The 23,226-nt window shown below is 42.3% G+C and overlaps 1 protein-coding gene across 9 annotated transcripts in view; it reads left to right on the plus strand.

Moving 5' to 3' along the window:
* The first annotated feature begins 2,351 nt into the window (after window positions 1–2,351).
* EGLN1 (egl-9 family hypoxia inducible factor 1) overlaps window positions 2,352–23,226 on the plus strand; it is a 55,333-nt gene continuing 34,458 nt past the window's right edge. For all 9 annotated transcript variants that reach the window (XR_011423794.1, XR_011423793.1, XR_011423796.1 and 6 more), the window contains exon 1: window positions 2,352–3,398. Coding sequence is in view for 1 of the 9 variants with exons in the window: in XM_014733482.3 (XP_014588968.2) it covers window positions 2,496–3,398 (903 nt within the window). In the remaining 8 variants the exon portion in view is untranslated. The remainder of the gene's footprint in view (window positions 3,399–23,226) is intronic.

Below are 23,226 nucleotides of genomic sequence, written 5' to 3' on the forward strand. Positions count from 1 at the left end.
ATAGACCTAAATAGTAATTTTTAAAGATATTGTTGAACTTTTAATACCTACAAATAACTAAATTTCGAAGAATCAAGTGCTTGTAACATGTGTTCCCTAATAAAGTTCCTGCCCTTGTGGATAGTTAAGAATCATTTATAACCACTACGACAAAAGGAGGCCTAAGACGTATCAGATTTTACTCGTATTGAAATTATACTTTAAGTAATTTATGTATACAAAATGTTTTAAAAGTTTACTTTCTTAAGCCATTTTTAAGACTTTCTAAATAAATTTGCTTGGAATCTTGATTAGTTCAAACGGCAGAGCTAACAATTCCTTTTTCTTTCTTCCCACCCCATCCTATCCATCCATCTCTTAGGGCACTTGCTCCTAACTCTAGGTTGTCATTATTTGTTGACGTCTGCCCCCTGCACTGGACCATACACTGCCTGAGTGTATCTAGTATAAATACTTCATTTGTGCGCCAAAGACAGCCTGGCAGGTAGCGTGCTCCTAACACATTTGTTGAACAGCCTAATTAGTCATATCTGAAACAATGACATTTTACAGTATTTAATAAAGCTCTGAGAAAGTTGGATACACATCTGAGATACACCCAGGTCTTGATTCTTTATGGAAAGTTGGATTTTTAGTTTGCTTTGGAATTTGAAGCTGTTGAGTATAATATTTATCTCAGTCTTTCTAAAGCTAACCTAATTGGAATTACTGTTCTTTTTCACCAGATTGGATCCCCAGGACACTGCTTATTTTTGTAGCTGAAGTTAATGACAGTTTTAAGTTCTGCATAGTTGATGAAGCGCTTTCATGTTTTTGGACTCAGGCTAGTTTTTTTTTTTTTTAATATTCTGCAAAGTGGTTTATAATAATTCCCTGCATTCTTCTGCCTTTGACCTACACATTTCAGCTCTTGTGTTGTTAACCTGGAAGGCTATCATCTCACTGACTGCCGAAGTTACTTGCAATCCATTCCAATGATACACAAGTCTAGTGCAGCATTTTCCGCATTAGCAGATGTTCAATGAAGACTATGAAAATCTAAATCACAGAACTTTTTAAAGTGGCAGGCGGAAAGAAACACCCTTGGCTTATTGCTGGTAAGGTTTTTATGTTCTATAAAACAAAGAACTGTATTCATCAGCATAGCACAGTTTCTACGGAGATTTTTTTTTTAATTTAAAAAGTCGTTAATGTAGTAATACTTATTTGCCACCAAAATCCAATTCTCAGGAATAGTTCCATCCGTTTGAATTTAAGTGCCTGAATGTGGATATTGGAACGAGCATTGATTCCTTTAACTTGGTAGCCAAAAATTTCTTAAGGAGGTTTTAAACTCGGCAAGATTTCACAGGATTTAAAAACGACAAAAATACATCAAATTTCAGTACCTTTCAATTTGGATCAAATGGGGCAACAGGGGCTTGGATTAACACCGAAGCAATACTTATTTTTGTTTTTAACCATTTCAGGCCTTCTCGAAATAGAGGCTGTATTGGTGTAATGGAAAAAGCAGCCTTGGAATCTGACAGTCTGATTCCTGGATTCAGTCCTAGTTCTGCGTGACCTTTGGCAAGTTACTTTACTTCTCTGAATTTCCGTTTCCTCCACTGCAAAACGAGGACTGCAATAGCCACCTTGCATCCCAGGCTGGAGCGCGCCTAGAACACACCCAGGCGGTCCCAAACAAATAGCAGCCATATTACAAGCCCCCGCGCCGCGACGATCTCGCTCTCGCCAGCAGGTGTAGGCACCGTCCGGCTCGCTGAGCCCGGCGGAGGCTGAGCGGCCTCCGCCCTTCCGTCGTTCGCGGGCCGGGCCCTCGGCGTCCCCGCCAGGCCGCGGCGGGCGGTGGCAGCGCGCCATCCTCTCCGCCGCGCGACCCGCCCCGGGCTGGGCCGGCCGAGGGGGCTGGGGGGCGGGCGCCGGGCGCGGCCCCGAGGCCCAGCCCCGCCGCGCGCGGGCCTGCGGAGGCGGCCCCGGCGCCGCCCGTGCCCGAGCGTGCGCGCGCCGTGGCCGCCCCCTCGGCCCTCCCCCCGGCCCTCCTCCCGCCCCCTCCGCCCGCGCGCGCCGCCCGCCGGGTCGCGGCAGGGCCGTGGCGTACGTGCCGAGCGCGCAGAGCGAGTGGCGCCCGCACGCCCTCCGCTCCTCCGCTGGCCGGCCCGGCCGCCCGCGACGCTGAGGCGGCGGCGACAGCCGAGGCGGCCGGTCTCGCGCGCCCGGGCCCGCGTGCCGGAGCGGAGTCGCCGTCCGCCGCGCAGGCCGCGCTCCCTCAGCCCCTGGCGGCGATGAGGCGCTGAGGCGGCCGCCGGCGCTGCGCGGCCGGACCCGGAGGACGAGGAAGCGGCCGGGCCGAGGGCCCGGGGCTCCGGCCTCCCTGAGGCGAGGGGCGGCCGGTGCATGGCGCAGTGACGACCCCTGCTGCTCCGCCCGCTCCCCGGCCCCGGGCGAGGCCGTCCGGCCGCCACCCCTCCTGCTCAGCCGCCGCCGCCGCCGCCATGGCCAATGACAGCGGTGGGCCCGGCGGGCCGAGTCCGAGCGAGCGAGACCGGCAGTACTGCGAGCTGTGCGGGAAGATGGAGAACCTGCTGCGCTGCAGCCGCTGCCGCAGCTCCTTCTACTGCAGCAAGGAGCACCAGCGGCAGGACTGGAAGAAGCACAAGCTCGTGTGCCAGAGCGGCGACGGCGGCCCCGGCCAGGGGGCGGGCCAGCCCCGGCACGCCGGCTCCGCGCCGCCGCTCCGGGCCGGCGGGGCCGGGGCCAGGGAGGCCCGGAAGGCAGCGCCGCGCCGGGACAGCGCCGCCCCCGCCGCCGAGGCCGCGGGCCCGCCGGCCGCCGGAGGCGCGACCAAGGCAAAGGCAAAGGCCAAGCCCGCGGCCGACCCCGCGGCGGCCGCGTCCTCGCCTCGCGCGGCACCCGGCGGCCAGGGCCCGGCGGAGGCCGGGAAGGAGGAGGCGCTGGCCCGCTCGCCGCCGTACCAGGAGAAGGCGAACCTGTACCCGCCGAGTAACACGCCGGGCGAGGGGCTGAGCCACGGCGGCGGCCTGCGGCCCAACGGGCAGACGAAGCCGCTGCCGGCGCTGAAGCTGGCGCTGGAGTACATCGTGCCGTGCATGAACAAGCACGGCATCTGCGTGGTGGACGACTTCCTGGGCAAGGAGACTGGGCAGCAGATCGGCGACGAGGTGCGCGCCCTGCACGACACCGGCAAGTTCACGGACGGCCAGCTGGTCAGCCAGAAGAGCGACTCGTCCAAGGACATCCGAGGCGATAAGATCACCTGGATCGAGGGCAAGGAGCCCGGCTGCGAGACCATCGGGCTGCTCATGAGCAGCATGGACGACCTGATCCGCCACTGTAACGGGAAGCTGGGCAACTACAAAATCAATGGCCGGACGAAAGTAAGTGTGCGCTGAGGGTGTGCGCCGGCCGAGCCTGGCCCGGCGGGCGGCCCCCTGCCCGCGACAGGAGCCGCTTAGCGTGAAGAACGTGGTTCCTCGGCGAGAAAGTGATTTCATTCTTGTGTGGCACCCCGTAAAGAAAGCGGGTCCAATCCGTAGATGGGCGTTTATCCATTTACCCCCCTTCTCTGTGTGCACTTTTTCCCGTGCTGCCCGTCTGCAAACGCTCCGTCTCATTGCATGGTTTCCTGGCGAAATTTTGTGTCTCCCTTGAACTTTGCTGTCCTCTCCCTTTCGGTGCGCTGTTAGTCAATTCGAGCCTCCTTGGAGTGAGGGCCGCCCGATGGGGGGGATTAGAGTCCTACCCAAGCGAGAGCTGGTTCTGCATCGGCCTTGTGTTTGCACTCGCTCTTAGTTCTCTCTCGGGGTCGGGGCCCCTCATCCGATTCTGCCTTGCAGAGTGCACTGCTGGGTTTAGCTGCGAATCTGCCAGCTGACCACCCAAAAGTAAATGTAAAAGAAGCGTTTAGTGCAAGACTCACGCTCAGGGAGAGCTTGGCAGCTCCCCTCCGCCTATTGTGGCTCTCATCCCTCTCCCTGTCTCTGCTATTTTGAAACACACTGCAAAACGGGGAAAGAAGCATTTCTGTTTTCAGACCTCTCAGTGTAGGTAGGTTACATTTTTAGCATAGGTTTCCTTTATTTGCTTTGTTGATAGGATCCCTCTGTTGAAAAAGGACTGTTTTGCAGTTTCCTGGGGAAACCCCCCCCCACCCCCCTCACCCCCACGGAATTGGAGCAGGAGGGAGGGCTCATTCTAACGTCTTGATTTGGTGAAATCTCTTTGTTTTCACTTTGCTATTGTAGTTTTTCCCTTGCAGGTTCTTCAGTTGCTGTCTAGTCTAATCCCTCTTCCCTCCTCAGGGTGGGAAACCCCAGACACCTTCCTCCTTGATAGTCTCTTGCAGTACTCTGTTGCAGTTCTTTTTCGTTCTGCTTCCCAGATCTTAATGTTTTCTTTGTATCCGGCTCCACCCCGGGGCCACCCTGCTCCACCTTCCACCACCATCAATCTCTGATTTTGTGCGTTTTGGGAGCTTGTCGGAGGAGATCATCACATGAGCGTGTCTGTGCATACACACCAGCTCTTCCAGGTCGTTCTTTTGTGTGTGTCACACTGTCTATTTTAACAGTCATTATGTGTGACGCTCAGGCTTCCCGAAAGGCTGAGCATAGGCAGTGAGGAAAGTTCTAAACGTGACAATTTTGTGGGGGAAAACAGAAGGAGAGGTCTCATTTATGCGTTGGTGCTTCATTGCTGGATGAAGGCACGTCTTCATACCATGTAGTCTCAAAAGAGTGAACTATTTCTTCATATTAAGCTGGAAGATGAAAAGGGTGCCTGATTAAACTTCAGCGTCAGTATTTAACGAGATTTTTCATTTATATTTTTTAAAAACACTGTCATGGATCAAATTCGAATATAGTCATGAGCTGCAGAGCAGGAAAGGAGCTAGCTTGAAGGACTATTAAAATAGCCCTGTGAAAACAGACCAAAGCTCATAGTTGGGGCGGAAGCTTAAGGTAGTCGTGAAGAAAAGGTCCTAAATCTTCCTTGATCTGCTTTCCTTAGTTCATTTAGCTTTCCAAGTTAAGCTAAGTCCTTCCCTCTCCTGTCTTCCTGTTTCCACCTGTCCTCAGGGAAAGGGCAGCAGCCAGCCTAGCTCCTAGAGCAATGCTTCTTGTGGGGAGGCTGTTAGAAAATAGCCACCTCCTTCTGCAGGAGTCCCAGCGGCTGAAGGGAACAGTGGTTGAGGTTTTAAATCACTTGACAACACATATCATCATGTGATGGACTAGCTGAAAGAAGGATGGGTATTAAATTCTTTAGATTTGACCTTATGCCTGCATTAATTTTAGAGACACAATTTCAGGATCTATGAGTGATCTTAGGGAATCCCTTTCATTGCACTTCTTGGCTGAGAGTTTTTGGTGATCGTGTTTGATCCTGTAGTTTAAGTATTACTAAAAAAACCCAAAGATGCTTCCTTTGGAGGAGTGGGCAGCCAGTCAAATTACCAAATTACATATATTGAGCAGCCAGTGTACTAGGCTCAGTACAGACTTAATCACAGTAACCTTAGTCCTGTGAAGGAGGTAGTATTATTCCTAATTTACATTTGAGGCTATTTCAGCTCAGACTTGGCCAGAGCCTACCATTGATGATAACCTAGCTGGGATTGAGTCTTAGGTCATTCAGATATCAAGCTGCATACTTTTTCTGCTATACTGCATATAGGTAGGATATTAGATGAGAAGATGCAGATTACTTAACTTACTATTGGAACTAAAATTTGATATACATGTTTTGTTAATAGTGAATAGCGTTAGCCTTGTCTGTGAATAATTGTACTTTATGTTTGGGCTATATAAACTTTTTATTAGGTGACATACAATGTTTATTTCGGATGGTAGCTGTAAAGCTACTTTATAGTAATCCACCTGAATTATGCTCATTTCAGTGTAACTTTTTCTTTTAATAAAGATTTGCAGCTGAGCTAACAACTGTTGCCAGTCTTTTTTTTTTTTTTTTTTTTTCTTTTTCTCCCCAAATCCCCCCAGTACATAGTTGCGTATTTTAGTTGTGGGTCCTTCTGGTTGTGGCATGTGGGATGCCGCCTCAGCATGGCGTGATCAGTGGTGCCATGTCCACGCCCAGGATCTGAACCAGCGAAACCCTGGGCCGCCGAAGCAGAGCACGCAAACTTAACCACTCGGCCACAGGGTCGGCCCCAGTATAACTCTTAAGAGAGGTACAATATGGATGCTGTATGTGATTGCAGAGAGGTTCTTCAGCTAAGAATTTTAGTATCTTCTACAGCATTATAGTGACTTTAAACGTTACTTGCCTCAAATATGTAGTATTTTTCTCACTTAGATTTTTACAGCAACTCTGTAAAATAGATTGTTGGTGTATTATCCCTGTTTATAGATTAGAAAAGTGAGTCTCAGGAAAGTTAGTTCACTTGTTGGAGATCATGCAGCATACCAGGTCTTCAATTCCGGGTTTCTGATCAAGATTCTGATGTTCTTTTCATTTACATTATTCTGTAGGGTCTTTGTGTATGTCAGCGCCTGATAATCAGATGATGGATAATTGGCTGTGGCTTGTTCAGCGTAGGCTTTGATTTGCCCCAAGTTTCTACTTCAGACATACTTATCTGGCCACAGTTTATCCAACTGCTTTAAAAGAGGAACTACAGGGAAGGATGAAGTAATACAGGAGAAAAACAGGAACATGATTGTAGCCACTGATGTTAACTGAGCTCTGGTTTCCACTTTCTCTGGTCCTTTTTTCGGGGTTTCCCACGTTTTGCCCTTAAGCTGCCCTTCTATCCTTTCTTTCTCACACCCTTTCTTCCATCAAGAAGACTTGCAATGATGTCCAGCAGGAAGGAATCATGATCTGTTGATTTGTGAAAAGTAGTGTTGTTGTGGGCCTTTACTGGGGGGTAGAGGAGAAAGAAGAATGCAGAGGAGTAAAGATCATGGGAAAAGGTTGAAGTATTCAGCTAGAGTTTCTTAGCCACTCTGAAGGAAAAAATTTGCCTGTTAAAATAAAAATCCTAGAATCATATATATATTTTTGGAATTTTATCCAAAACTTACTGTTCACTTAAAATGTACATAAAGAAAAGGAATGATAAAATAGGTTGAGACCAATAAGTAGCAGATTGTATTCCTAAGATTTGTCCCTAGTACTGTATGTAGTTAATTAGCTCTGGCTGATTATGGCTTTTATTTTATTTTTATTTTTATTTTCATTTTTTTGGTGAGGAAGATTTGTTGTGAGCTAACATCTGTTGCCAATCTTCCTCTTTTGGTGTGAGGAAGATTGTCGCTGAGCTAACATCTGTGCCAGTCTTCCTCTATTTTGTATGTGGGATGCTGCCACAGCATGGCTTGATGGGCAGTGGGTAGGTCTGTACCTGGGATCCAAACCCGCAAACCCCCCGCCCCCCCCCCCCCCACCCGGGCTGCTGAAGTGGAGTGTGCAAACTTAAGCCGTATACCCTCAGGCTAGCCCCTGATTTTGGCTTTTAAAGAGCAGAGAATAGGATGAGGAAAATCCTGTTGTTTTATCATCACTACCATAGAGATGTGGTGATAGTCCTCTTAGATGTTACAAACAAAACTTCCTTCCCAATCTACTTCGGCCACTTTCTCTATATGCTTGGCATCCAGATGTACAAATTGAGGCAGCTTGTTTAATGTTTTAATAGCTATATCAGAATTCAACATCAGAGTCAGTTATTCCGTATGCAGAAAGGCTGACACTATTGCAACTGCAGTAATAACAGTTTTGCACAGTGCTTTAAAATTTAAAAGAGATACCTGTGGACTGAAAGAGTAGTCTTAATAGGTTGTGACTGAACCAAGTTCAACTTTGTAGGAAAACATTTTGTATAGTGAATTAGTTTACATGTAGTTTACATATAATGTAACTCTTTTAATTCTAACGGAGTTTTATTTAAGTTACAAGGGTTTGTGGTTTTTTTTGCATGTTTATAACTCCTAACTTATCTACTACCTAATAAGCCGCAAAAATACCGTGCAAGACCTTAGTCACACAGGAGGAGGGCATCTAAACATAGAAGGATAGTGGACTTTGTGCTGCTGTTAGATCTGCGTTGGGTTCTGGATCTGCAACTGTTTCTGTGTCCTTGAGCCAGTTAGTTAATCTTTCTGAGCCTCAGTTACTCCAGTTGTAAAATGGTGTTAAATGATACTGCCTTGTCTGCCTTTTAGGCTTGCTGTGAGGAGTACATATAATTATGCATGTAAAAGCACTTTTTAAATTGTAAAGCATGTGCAAAATTGTGGTTAATGATTATTATTCTCATTTTAAAATTTTTCTGGGGCTGGCCCCATGGCCGAGTGGTTAAATTTGTGCTCTCTGTTTTGGTGGTCCAGGGTTCACCAGTTTGGATCCTGGGCACGGACCTACACACCGCTCCTCAAGCCTTGCTGTGGTGGTGTCCCACAGAGAAAAACTAGAATGTCTTGCAACTAGGATATGCAACTATGTACTGGGATTTTGGAGAGGGGGAAAAAAAGAGGAAGATTGGCAACAGATGTTAGCTCAGGGCCAATCTTCCACACCAAAAAAAAGCATACCTTAAAAAAACAAAAAATTCTATTTTTCTGATTCTTTAAGTTTTGTGCTTTTGCTGTCTTTCCCCTTCTTATAAGCTGGAGGAAAAAAGACTTAGAATGATCACCTGTTTTTGACCTCAACCATGCCACTGCCCCTACCACACATAGATTTTTTTTTCAACAGAGAAAGTAAGTCCCAGAGAGGTTACGTGACTTGTTCAAGGGCATAGAGCTGGTTAGTGTCAGTTTTGTCACTTCAAAACTGTCAGTTCATTGTTATACCTGCAACTTTATGCTGCATCTCGTAAAAATTACGTATTGCTACTTAACTAATTTTGGTATTCTTTATGTCGTTTTTTGGGAGTTGCTTGAACATTTATAACTTCCCTTTCCTTCTCCCTTTTGCTTCTGTCATTCTACACTTTGGCTTCTGACATTCTAGTTTTAAGTTTTCATCGTTTAGGTAATTCCTCCCTAATTTCCCTTGGTGTTCTTTATTCATCTCCTTTCCTTTCCTCCAACATTGAAGCTGTCTTCCCCAAAGCAAGACTACCCTCTCTTGTTTCCTTAGTTGGAACTATCTTTCTGCTCTGTTTTTCTGATTTACATGTTCATTCTCTGTTTTCCTTTCTTGTTTTTTTTCCTGTCACCCTTGAAATCTATCTTTGTTCTTCTTCTTCCATGTTTTCTGAAGCCTGTGCCTTTCTTGTATGCCTTTGGATTGATGTTATCAACTTAGTAGCTTTTTGTTTTTTTGGGGGGTTTTTTTTGCTGAGGAAGATTTGCCCTCATCTAACATCCATGCCAGTCTTCTTCTGTTTTTTAGTATGTGGGCCGCCAGCACAGCATGGCATTGTAGATCTGCGCCTGGTAACTGAACCCAGGCCACCAAAGCAGAATGTGCTGATCTTAACCATTAGGCTACTGGGACTGGTCCAGCTTTGTTGTTTTTATTTTATCTTTTGCTTTAGGCCTTTAAAGTGACACCAAAAGTCTCAGTCTCCCTTTCATTTGAGCACATTCTTGGACAGTGTTCATAGATGCATTTTATTACTGTGCTTGCATCCTACCTCCTTTCCCCTATGCCCTTCTTTCCGCACTTGAAACATTTATGACTACAGGATAGCATTCACATCATGTATTGAGCCATATTCATAGCCTGTCTTTGACTCTTATTCCAGCTAAAGCCTTTCTGTTCTAGAAAATAGAATAAAAGAAACAAACGAAAAACTAATGGATGGTTAACCAAAGTCTTCCCTTACAATCGTTTATTTGACATCTGTATTTCCTAGTCCAAACTCTGAGCTATTCTGCTACCTTTGTTGGAATGTTTTGTACTTGATTATCTCATTTTTCTGGAACCAAATTATAGTTTTATTTCTGAAGAGCTTGGATGGTATTTGTATCCTCTGTTTGCTTATCAAAATCGCCATAAAATTTTCATGAGTTTGCAATTCTCATTTTCCTTATTCAGTGTCCCAAATCCCATTTCTTTACCAAAGCAAAATACGTGTGCTCTTGGCTCCTTCTTATTGTTATCTCTGAGTCCTGTTGCAATAATCTTTTAATTAATTCATTCAACAGATATGAAGTGAATACTTTCTATGTACAGGTACTGTTTTAGGAGCTAGGAACACCTGAACAACAAAAACAAAAAGAGCCCACTACTCATGAGTTTAAATTGTATTTGAGGTAGGTAAGGAGTAGGGAGAGACGGTCAATAAACAGATGTATAAGTAAATACACACTTGTTAGATGGTAGATATTGACAAAAAATAAATAAGGTAAGGACAGCGTGAGCAGGGGGTGCTCCTTTAGATAGGACTGATAAATAATAAGATGATATTGAAATAGAGACTTGAATGAAATGAGGAGCTGGGTTATGTGGGAGAAGAGCATTCCAAGTGAAGGTATGAAATAGCAAATACGATGGCCCTGACATGGAATGTGCTTCGTGTGTTCACGAAACAGCGAGGAGGAGGCCTTGTGGTTATAGCAGAGTGAGGGAGGGAACATGAGACGAGATGGGGTCAGTGAAGTTGTGGGATAGGCAAGGAGATTGTTTCATGTGGGATCTTGTCTTTAAGCTGTGACAAGAACTCTGGGTTTTATCCTGGGTGATATGGGAGGCCATTGGAGGGTTTGTTTTAAAAGATCCCTGTGGCTGTTGTGTGGGAGTAAACTAGAGGGGAGCAAGAATGGAAGCAGGATTACCAGTTAGGACATTCTTGTGATAGTCTAGGCTCCAGATGATAGGGACTTAAATTAGAGTAGTAGCTGCAGATGTGGTGAGAATTAGTTGGATGCTGGATGTGTTTTGAAAGTAGAGTCAGTGAGATTTGCTGACGGATTAGATGTGAGATATTAGAGAAAGGGAGGAGTCAAGAATGACTCCAAAGTTTGTGGCTTGAGCAATTTGAAGGAAGTAATTCTTATTTTATCTTGCCCTAAAATCTTCTGCTTGTCTTGTCTTGCCCCACTTTTTCAGTTTCCATTTATAGCAGATTATTGACACTTATATGGCACCCAAAGCCAGAAGGAAAAAGTTCTGTGCTCTACCTTTCCATATTCCTTCAAATTGGCTGTGCCTGCCACTACTGCTATTGACCTTAAAGCCCCATCCTTTCTTCTCCAAGGCTTTATGGCTGCTTTGCACAGTATGCTCTCATCAGCTCTCCGCTGGGGCTGCCTGCAGAAATTACTGCAGGAAATCTTGCAGCACTTCTGGTGCAGTCAACAAGTGTGTCTGTGCTGTCTTGCATGAACTACTCAAGATGGCCTGTAGATACAAATCCAAAAAAGAATTACACAGATTCTGAAATTTAGGGAAACATTGGAAAAAATTTAATGGTTCCACATGAGAAGCGAGCATAGATTTAGATTAAATGTCAAAATAAAGTGAGAAATAAAACATCTTTATTTAAACATGCTGTTGAAAATATAGCTACTATAGAAAACTGAGAAGAAGTAGAGTGACCACAAAATATAAAAAATAATTCCAGTGACTTATAGGTAGAAATGACTATGTGATAGCTTCCTAAAGTAGTAAATCAAGAAGCAGGAAGTTTGTGATGGCTTTGGGACCATATTTGATGGTCTGAAAAGATATCAGAGAAATATGAGCCCTCATCCCCTTGATGTGGAGCCTGACACTGGAATCAGAAATAACAGTACCAACTATCAAATAGGAACTGATAGTGTTAAAATTGGAACATAGTACTCAGGACTCTTAAAGCATAGGAAGCCTTGCTTTTGACTCCAGGGTAAGGGAGGTCACAAAAGTATGGGTAAATGTTAGCTTATCATGTATGAAATGGTTTTAAAAAATTAAAACGTGGGAGCCGGCCTGGTGGTGCAGTGATTAAGTTCTCGCATTCCACTTTAGTGGCCTGGGGTTCACTGGTTTGGATCCCGGGTGTGGACCTGTGTACCACTTGTCAAGCCATGCTGTGGCAGGCATCCCACATATAAAGTAGAGGAGGATGGGCACGGATGTTAGCCTGGGTCCAGTCTTCCTTGGCAAAAAGAGGAGGATTGTTGGCAGATGTTAGGTCAGGGCTGATCTTCCTTAAAAAAAAAATTAAAACCTGAAAGTTCAAACATGAGCAATGGAATCCAGGAACCTATAATCTCAACTTAATTCAAGCAATTTCAATTTAAGACTGATTTTTGTATAATAAAGCCTAGATTGGAAATATCAGTTCTAGCCAGTTAATTGAAAAGGTCTAATCAGGAGTTTGGAGTATTAAAAGATTGACCATGCATCTGAATTTTTTCTCATTAACATTGGTCTTCATCTCTCATCTATAAGTGGTCACTAGAAGTTCTGATTCTATAGGTTTGGCATATAATTATCTTCTATTCTATCTCTAGTTATTTTTTACCTTTGATTATATCTTCCACTGATTTCTCTTAGCACTATTCCTCTGAAATAGTGTCTTCAGGTTTTTTTTGGGGGGTTTTTTTTTGCTGAGAAAGATGGCTCTGAGCTAATGTCTGTTGCCTATCTTCCTCTTTTTGCTTGAGGAAGATTTGCCCTGGGCCAATCTTCCTCTGTTTTGTCTGTGTGTCTCCACCACAGCATGATTGCTGATGAGTGGTGTAGGTCTGCACCTGGGAAGCAAATCTGGGCCGCCAAATTGGGACATGCCAAACTTAACCCTTAGGCCTTGGGACGAGCCCTGAAAATTATTTTTTAATTAAAAAATGTAGGGATTTTTTTTCCTCTTAAACCAGGTTTGCTTCCTTCTTCAGTAGCACTATTAAGTACCCCACCTCTAAAATCTTTGACCACTCATTTACTAGCCTGAGTCTGAGCCTTTCAATTATTTTTCCTCATTATACTTTTCAGAGTTTTCCTTCTTTTCTCAACTTCTAGCTATAGTTTTTTCTTGAAGCTCAGTTCTTAGCTTTCTGCTGATCACTATCAGAAGATACATGTAGGGAGAACTTGAAACATCTATATTTCTAGATTTTTCTTCTCAGCATCTGTTACCTGTTGCTATGTAACAAATTACACCAAAACTCAGTGGCTTAAAACAACACACATTTATTATCTGACAGAGATCAGGAATTTGGGCATAGCCTAGCTGCATCCTCTACTGCTCTGTCTCTCCCAAGGCCGCGGTCAAGATGTTGGCCAGGGTCTGTGGTCTCTTCTGAAGGACGGAATGAGGAAGGATCTGCTTCCAAGTTCACTCGGGCTGTTGGCAGCGTTCAGTTTGTCGTGGGTTGTTGGAAGGAGGACCTCAGTTCCTTGCCATGTGGGCCTCTCCAGCATGGCCGCTTGCTTCATCAAAGTATGAAGCCAAGAAGACAGTAGAGAGTCTGCTAGCAAGACTGAAGTCCCAGTCTTTTGTAACCTAACCACAGAAGTGACATCCCATCTTTTTGTTAGAAGCAGTTACCAGATTCATTCCACTCTCAAGGTGAAGGAATTACACAAGGGTGTGAATACCATTTTTGAAGTTGCTTCTTCCTTTGCAGTGTCTGCCTCTTAAATGTTACTGTTCTTAATCGTCTGTGGTTTGTCTTTTTTTGCTGTAGTCTACCCTTTTTCTCCCTGGGTGATCTTATGTACTTAGGGAAGCACAAGTTCTTAAGTTAGTCTGCCTGTGTTCAAACCCTTGTTTTGCTGCTTGATTGTGCTTTCGTTTTAGGCACATTTTCTAGCAAAGTATCAGTTTCCTCATCAGTGTAATAAGAGTCAATAATAATACCTAGTTCAGTAAGGTTTGTTTGAAGGTAGATGAGATAATACATGAGAAATGCTCAGCAGGTAATTAGTACTCATTTAATATTAACTGTAATATAATAATAACAGAAGTAGCAAGAGGAGGAGGAGAGAAGCAACCGTGACTTCAGCTGTTAGGATTTGTTAAGACCCTGGCATCTGTAGAGGACTAATGGGTGTCACCTGAATGTTCTGGGAGTACTGCCTACTCAGTGGGATTGAGACTGAAGTTTCCTCCTGGAGGGGATGAGGGCTGGTGGGAAGATGGGGAAACAGGTTTAAAACTGATCCCATCTGTGAACTCCATCTATTTTTTGAACAGCTATTTACAGAGTGCCAAATATATGCCAGAATCAGTGCTATGCACTGATGGTACCACAGCGCCCAAGTCAAGGGAATTCCGTCTGCCCTTCTGGAGTTTTATTGTCTGAGGGGAAGAACAATGTTGAACCTGCAATTTCTTGTGTGGTGGATGTTTATGAGATGTACAAGATCCTGTGGGAGCACATTAGAGGAGACCTAACGTGGTCTGCATGCCAGGAAAGGTTTCCTTGAAGAAGTAGTTACTTAGACTGAGACTTTGAATGGCCGAGTCCCTCTCAGTGGAGGATGTCCACTGAAAGTCTCCAAGTCCGAAAAGAGCATGATATTTTAGAGGAACATACTTTCCATTAACAGTATGTGAATTTTACTCATTTAAAAATTATTTCTTATCTGTCTCTCATTTCTCATTCCCATTTACGCTTTCCTGTTGAGACCCATCTTCATCTCCGTCCTAGATATTATAAAAACCTAGTTTTTTTCTTGTATTTTTCCTTTCAGTCCATTCTATCCATTGCCCTGGTGTTGTCTTTCCAAAACACAGATTATATCATTCTCCTGCTTGAAAATACTTGCTTCTCCCAGTGTCTTGGTATGCTATAGAAAGTTTTTTTAAACTTTTCCCATCACGTACTTTTTACTCCAGCCCCTGGAGCCTACTTGCAGTTTCTTTGAACCTGTGTTCCTTTTCTACCTGTGTGAATTTCCCTGGCTCTCTTTGTGTGGGAAGGTGGTAGGGAGGTTTTTCTAACTTGCTTCTTGCCCCACTCCCTCTGAGCATAATTATAACTGTGCTGTCTGTTGCTATGGCACTTATCACTGATAGAACACTTTTCACAATGGTGGGTTTCCTCTACTAATTGTGAGCCACTGGAGGATAGGACCCTTGTCTTATTTGTGTTGGTATACTTAGCTTCTTGCATCAGGCATTCAGTAAGTGTTGTATTTGAATTTCCACTGCACCACCCTAATTAAGATTTTAATCACATCATACCCGGATTGTTATACGATGTTATTTTTTTCCCTTAATTCATTCTTTTCCATGTACCACCTATATATAAATCCATCTTATATAAATTTGGCAACACTTATGAAAATCTTAACGAAAATCTTCCAAGATTTATTTAAAGGATACAATTTAATTCTTATGCATTTAATGCTTCCCAACTGCTTAGGCCCACACTATCTATCCACTGTTATTTGCTATTCCTCTTTGAAGTACAACCACTATTTCAGCCAGACTGTTTTCCTCCTTATTGCTCCTCTTCTCACTCCTCCTAACACTAATCAGTGAATTCTTTGACTCGTTTATGACTCCCACACCCCTGCCCCAGCACTTCATATCTTATACATTCTTTAGGGTCTAGCTTAAGTCCCATTCCCAAAGAGCTCCCTGAACTCTGAACCTCCATTGATCTCGCTTTTTTCAGAAACTTTATATACCTTTTGTTCCTGAAGTATCTTCTCCAGAAAGTTATAAGGGCAGGGAAGCTGTTTTATGCTATTCTGTCTTATGCAAAGCACCTTTTGTGGTTATTTATTATTCATATATTAACACTTAGTTAATTGCCCTGAACTGATCTGCCCTGTACCTCGCCTCTGCTTCCCTTCTTTCCATCCATTTTCTAAAACTACAGTAAGACTTTGAAAGTCTATGAGGGTTTTTGTCCTATTGTGGTCAACTGTCCTTTCTCTGTTTACTATGCTGTTTCGAATCCCTATTTTCCAGATAAAAATAACCCAGGCCAACATGACCTAAACTATTTTTAACTCCCAAGTATGGGAGAAGGGTCTGCTCTGAAGGTGAAATGAAGTTTTACACCATTGTCTAGGCCCAAAGTCAGTTGATCAGGTTACAGATTGTGGTAGAATACTGCACAACCGTGAGTCTCAAGAGGAGAGCGCCCGCATAACTTCCCTCCCCTACCCCCACCAATGGCATGAGAATCCCCAGGGAACATGTGTCACTTCAAAACAAAGCAACACAATACACATGATGTTGAAAGTGACCTCTTGTATACTCTTTTACACGACCTAGAAGAGAGAAGCTTGTGGCTAGCAAGGTGACACAGCTCAACATTGATACCACATGATTGGTGTCTAAGTAAAAATTTTGAAGAGCAAAATTTTAAACTTCTGAAATTATTGTAGTTTTGATTTGGTTTTAGAACTGTAATTTATTCAAAATTTCAAATAACATTAAAGGAGGTTTAAGAGTTATATCTGACAAAAGAGGGCATAGGTTAAACAAGATGAGAAATTTCTTTATGATTAGACAACTTTCGCTTTAACCACACTTCTGGATTCAACGTTTAACCAACCTGGGGTAACCAGTTGATTTAACTGTGTTAAAAGAAGGCACTGGTAGTGCAGATGATATAGAAACTGGATGGTGTAAATGTCATTTGAGTTTGGTCTTGAAATGTAGTGAAATATTTTTATGCTTAAAAAGAATTCCACTTCCCAATTTTGCTTAACTTTGATGTTTAAAATGTGTTTTCATTCTCTGAGTCCAGTTTTTAGTTGGTAAGGAAAGTAGCCTGGGGTTAAATATTTACCACAGATAATTTATGTGCAAAGAATGGTTGCAGTTTTGGGTGGTTACAACTTAGAGTATTTTAGAATCAAATTTCTTGAAGAAAGAAAATCTTGGGGGCCAGCCAGGTCGTGTAGTGGTTAAGTTTGCACACTGCACTTTGACGGCCTGGAGTTTGCCCGTTTCGATCCTGGGTGTGGACCTACACACCACTCATTCAGCCTTGCTGTGGCAGCGTCTCACGTAGAAGGACTTACAACTAGGATATACAACTATATCTTGGGGCTTTGGGGAGAAAAAAAAAAGAGAGGAAGATTGGCAACATGTGTTAGCCTAGGGCCAGTCTTCCTCACCAAAAAGCATACCTTAAAAACAAAAAAATTTGGCAAAAAATCATGTATGATAAAAATAGCACCCCTCCCCAATAGCTTACAAGTTTTTTTCAAGGTAATTATGTAAGTTAGTGGTTCATACTTTGTTTTGCTTCTGGACCCGTTTAGGAATCTAATGGAAGCTATGCACCTTCTCATCCTAAAAATAAACATAAATGCCAAGTTTTTTTGGTGAGGAAAATTGGTTGTGAGCTAACATCTGTTGCCAATCTTCCTCTTTTTGCTGGAGGAAGATTGTCCTTGAGCTAACATCCATGCCAGTCGTTCTCTGTTTTGTATGTGGGACGCCACCATAGCATGGCTTGATGAGTGGTGTGTAGGTCTGTGCCCAGGATCCGAACCCGCGAACCCCAGGCTGCCAAAGCGGAGTGCACAAAATAACCACTATACCACCAGGCCAGCCCTGCAAAATTTTGCTTATAGTAAAACCCATCCATACCCTACATTAAGAACTCCTGTTGTAAGAGGAGTTCTAAAGAACAAAACAAAACAAAAAACATTTTTAAGCATTTCACGTCTGGTTATGGTAGAGCCAAGTTTCTCTGTTTATTCAGTTGCTATTCTTGCCCCATGTCTACAGAATTAGGCTTTGAGTTCCCTCCCCCCAACCATAGTAGTCAATTCAAGCTATAGAGACCCAGATAAGGGATATACATTATAACTTAAACTAGTGGTATATATGTACAGACTTCTGAAAGATGTTTACCTTGTATAATCTGGCTGTAAACCAAAGTGAAGTGAAATGGTATGACCAGGATGGAAGCCATGACCTTAGTGAGAATGTCTTCCCTGGAGGGCACACCTCTCCAAGCACACCTGCCAGGTTAATCCTTGCTTTAGAATTCTACATGTGCACTTTTACCATAAAAGACTGAGAGCCTTCATCACTAATGATTAACACTGGATTGTGGTTCTTTCTCTTTTCCCTCTTCCTCTTTAAACTGTCCTGTTTCCTGCTCCCATTGCATATGTTCATGTGTGTTTTGCTTTTGTTTTGTGTTTTTTTCTTGTAACTGGCATTTAAGTAAGAATAATCTGAATTTTTTTAAAAATAAAAACCTTAGTAATAGTGCACCAGGGCTGGGGGTGTTAGGGGATATTCTTAACTAACAAAACTGAAACTAGAATTCATATTAGTTGGTTTTGTTTATATTAGAAATAATTCCTATAATTGTTAGATCTGAAGCATCTCTTGATAGTTTTGGTAGAAAGTATCTTTAAAATATGTAAGAACAGTTTGTTTTCAACAAAAGAATTGCTAGTGTTCAGGAACTGTGCTTTGTTGCATAAAAACAGTAAGGTTTGGGGGCTGGCCTGGTGGCACAGTGGTTAAGTTTGCATGTTCCACTTCGGCAGCCTGGGGTTCGCCAGTTTGGATCCCAGGTGTGGACCCACACACCGCTTGTCAAGCCATGCTGTGGCAGGTGTCCCACGTATAATGTAGAGGAAGATGGGCCCGGATGTTAGCTCAGGGCCAGGCTTCCTCAGCAAAAAGAGGAGGGCTGGCAGCAGATGTTAGCTCAGGGCTAATCTTCCTCAAAAGAAAAAACCAATAGGGCTTTTCTCTAATGTATACTTACTGTAAAGATTCTTGCAATGGTCTAGGGAAAGGGAGAAAAGTAGGGGAGCAAAGGTGATTGTTGACAGAAGCCAGGAATAGGACCTGCTAGCACTGCTGTGGATTCGTGTCATCTGGCTTTCTTGGTGCTGAGCAAGTCACTCAGCACCTCTCCCATCTCATCGTCTATAAAATGGGAATAATTGACCTAATTAACAGAATAAAGGTTAGATAATTGATTATTATAAGAAGCTTTTAAAAAGGTGATTACATTTTTAGCTCTCAGCAGTGCCTTTTCAAGTTATTAGTACTTGGCCTTGCCTGCCCTTAATTCTAAACCTTTGCTCTTGTTCATCGTGTTGGTTAACATTAACATCACAAGTTTAAAGTTCAGTTTTAGATTCAGAATTCTTGACTTGCTTTTAATGAGATATCAGAATGTTATTTTTAATTAAAATGGATCTTTTGTTGCTTAGGCAGTTGGCACATAGCCTTGGCACTGTGAAAAAGAAAACTGGTCAGTGGATAAGGGCATCTTGAAGTGAATTTCAGATAGTTGTTTACATCGTGGATAATGAAATAGACTGAAGGACACTTTGATCAAAGCATCTTTCTCTTTCTCTCTCTCTCTCCATGCCCTCCCCCTTAGCAGAATGAAGTCAAATGGTGATAAATATTTTATTTATAATTGTTAATTTAATTATTTAAGGTTAATTTTAAAAATTGAAGCCCTTGAATGTTGATTAATTTTAAAAGCTAGTCATGCATGCAGATAAGCTAGTGCCTATAAAATGATTGGTCAGATCTCACAGAAGTGAATTTATACTTATTTTATAGTTTTTATTGATGTAAATATAGGTTAGATTGTTCTATAATTTGTTGATATTCCTTAGTATTTCTTATATTTACCATATAGTCTACAACTTAATAGGAAGCTTTTAAAACAAAATGCTAAAATTAATTCTTCTTTCTCTAAATTAATGGGAGAAGTTTGGGTGTTAGTTTTTCAGTCATGCTTTTATGGCTTCTTTACCCTTAATAATGTTGTCTGTGACTATTATTAATTCATAAAGTTACTTTGGTATCTGTGCTATTGAATTTGACTCATGTAGTTAAAAGCACAATGAGATACGCCTATACATACACTTAAATGGCTGAAATTTAAAATATCGACAATACCAAGTTTTGACAAAAATGTGGAGCAACTGAAATCCTCATACACTGATAAATTCATTATTTGCAAGAATGCAAAATAGTATAGCTACTTTGGAAAATAGGTCAGCCATTTTTCAAAAAGTTAGAGACTCATCATATGACCCAGCCATTGTACTCCTAAGTATCTACCAAGAGAAATGAAAACATGTCCACACAAAGAGTTGAGTATTACTTATTAACTGCAAAAAATGAAACAACCCAAGTGTCCTTCATCTCATGATTAGATAAAATGTGATATATCAAATGATGGGATACTATTCATCAGTAAAATGAAATGAACTACTCTTTTATGCAACAGCATGGGTGAACCTCAGAAACATTGGTGCTAAGTGAAAGATTGTACCATAAATTATTTAACTAGCTCCTTGTGGTGGAAGTTTGAGTTATTCTTAATTTTTTGTATGACAAGTAATTCCACTTTACATATTCTTGAAGGTATATCTTTGTGCATTTTTGTGAGGTTTTATAAGACAAATGTCTAGAAGTACAATTGCTGGGTTAGAGAAGATTTTTTACATTTATATTGCCAACATTGACTCAATGTTTATTATGTATCAAGCACCATTATATGTACTGTTTCTACCTAGACTATCTCATTTAATTCTCACAACAACCATATGGGGTGTTAGGTACTATTATTTTCTTCATTTTACAGTTGAGGAAACTGAGACATGGAGAGATCTTTTTTTAAAAAAACTTGTTCCAAATCACATAACTAGGAAGTAACAGACAGAGTCAGGGTACAAACCAGGATAGTCTGATTCTAGAGTTTGACCTCCTATCTGAGATGTGTGAAGTGTGTTTCTATTTATGCATGTTTTGGGGGATGCTGTATTTGTTTTCAGGTCTCCTACTTGATCTTACTCTATGCATTACAGAAATTTCTTAATTTTAAAAAGTTGGAGATAAGCCAAATATTTATCAAATGAGTCTTTCTCTTTCCTTACTGAAATAATTTCAGAAACACACCATTGGAATGTTGGTTAATTTCAACATAACTTATTTATACTCAAGAAAAATACCAACCATTCACTTAAAGGAACATTCTTTTGATAGTATGCAAATATACAGTTCTTTGAGCAGGTTAGTTTTTTCATGTAAATCATAAAAGGCATAGTTTAAGTAGTAAAGTTCATATTAGCCTTAACACTTCTTAAGATACTGTTTTCAAATAGGCAGTATATGCAGAGGGTGTCATAATTCCTTTAACTGTGTAAGCTTTGCATCAGAATGACATTAATGTGAGGGGCCCAATATAGATCATAATATTAATCGGAGATTTTCAGTCCAGGTGGGAGGCCAGACAACCTCTTAAAGCTTCACAGAGATTCTAATTCACATTCGGGTCTCAGAAATGGGTATAGGGCATTCTCTTAAATCAATAAGGGATATAAAAAATGTTATGTCTGGTAACTCAGATACCCAAAAGATGTTTGTTGAGTAACTATTCTAAATACCTCTTATAATCAATAAGTTAGCAAAAAAAGATCTTTTATGAACTAAAGCAACTGGTTTACATTTCCTTGGTTGTATTCATCCCATAAATTAATTAATATTCTCTCTCCTTCTGTCCAAAGGCTTCTACAAGTAGGTGGTACCATCTGCCTTTACTTGGTCATCACTTATTTATTCCTTAGCCTCCTTATAATGACATGGGCCTTCACGTGCTGTTCTGAATCTAGTCTTTTGAAAGTTATTATTCCCCTCTTGTAAAAGGATCTTTTTCTTTCTCCTGCCTTTTTTCTGCTTAGCCACTCATAGCACTTGATCCAGAGGTAGTATGGGGTATTGGTTAAAAGCGTAGGATTTGGAGTCAGGCTGCCTGGATTCAAAACTTTGCTCTGCCATTGGCTAGTTGTGTGATGCAAGTTATCTACCTTGTTTTCTTATTTGTTTCATGGGACAACTGTAGTACTTATGTCATGATTGTGGGGAGGACTAAATGAGCTAATGTATGTAAAGCATTGCACCTGGCACTAGTAACTATCAGAATCACCACTTTTGTTATTCTCTCCTCTCCTTTGCCTTTTCTTCTCCCTTGGCTGACATGATACTGCACTGTCCTGACTCTCTGTAGTCTCTTGAACCATTCCTTCTCTCCTGGCTTCTTTTCTTCTCACTAAATGTAGGTATTTCCGTCTGGTTTTGTGTCAGCGTTCTTAGGGAGAATGGCCACTGGCTTTGGTATCAGGTAGACCTAGGTTTCAGGTCTACCCCTGCTGCATATTAGCTGTATGACCTCAGAATTTTACCTGAATCCTTTTCAAGCTCAGGTTTCTGATCTGTAACTAGAGAGAGGTAATTCCTTTATCGCAGGATTGTTGGGAGAATGAAATAACAGAAAGGGCTCAGCATAGGGTCTGACACAGTGTGATTGCTGAGCAAATGGGATCTGCTGCTCATGCTGTCATGTCTAGCTTGTCTCATACACTTGATCTCATCCAGTTTTGTTCTTCAGATACCGTCACTGAACTGTCAATTCTTCTTTTTTTTTGATGAGGAAGATTGGCCCTGAGCTAACATACATTGCCAATTGTCCTCTTTTGCTTGAGGACAATGAGCTAACAATTTGCTTAATGGCCCTGAGCTAACATCTGTGCCAGTCTTCCTCTATTTTGTATGTGGGACACTGCCACAGCATGGTTTGATGAGCAGTGTGTAGGTCCATACCTGGGATCCAAATGTGTGAACCCCAGGCAGCCGAAGTGGAACACATGAACTTAACCACTATGCCATCAGACTGGCCGCAGTCGCTGAACTGTTGATTCTTAATTCTGTTTCTCTACTTGGATTTCCTTCTCGCACTGTTAAGATGTGCTGTCTGTATGTCTTATTGTTATTAGAATTTTCATATCTGATATCAAACTAATCTCTGTCACCTTCTCTCTGAAATTTGCTCTTTATTGTGTGTTCCATTCTTTTATTCATGTTCTTGACGTCTTCCCAGTCATGGTACCCTGGCATTGAATTGATTCGTGCCCTTGTTTCTCTCTGTCTCTGGTTCCTCTCGAAGTGTAGGTTTCATTCTAACCTGCACTGAGGCTCCAACAGCCAGCCATCTTTGGCTTTCACTTCTCACTATTGTGGTTTAGACCTTCATTACCTTTTTTTGTGTGTTTTTTCCCAGTAGCCATGAATGACTTCTCCCTGCCTCCATTATTCCTTGTCCTCCTAATCCTTTACATTCATCTTTCTCTTATCAGATTCACCTTCCTAAAGTGAGGGGTCATCAGTTTTTTTCCCAAAGGGCTAAATAAGTAGTAAATATTTTAGGCTTTGTGGGCCATAGTCTTTGTTGCATCTACTCAACTCCGCTGTTGCGAAGGGAAAGCAGCCAGGGACAGTATGTAAATAGATGAGAGTGGCTGTATTCCAATAAAGCTTTATTTACAAAAACAGATTGTGGGCTAGATTTG

Source organism: Equus caballus, chromosome 1, assembly GCF_041296265.1.
Source record: "Equus caballus isolate H_3958 breed thoroughbred chromosome 1, TB-T2T, whole genome shotgun sequence".
Taxonomy (NCBI): domain Eukaryota; kingdom Metazoa; phylum Chordata; class Mammalia; order Perissodactyla; family Equidae; genus Equus; species Equus caballus.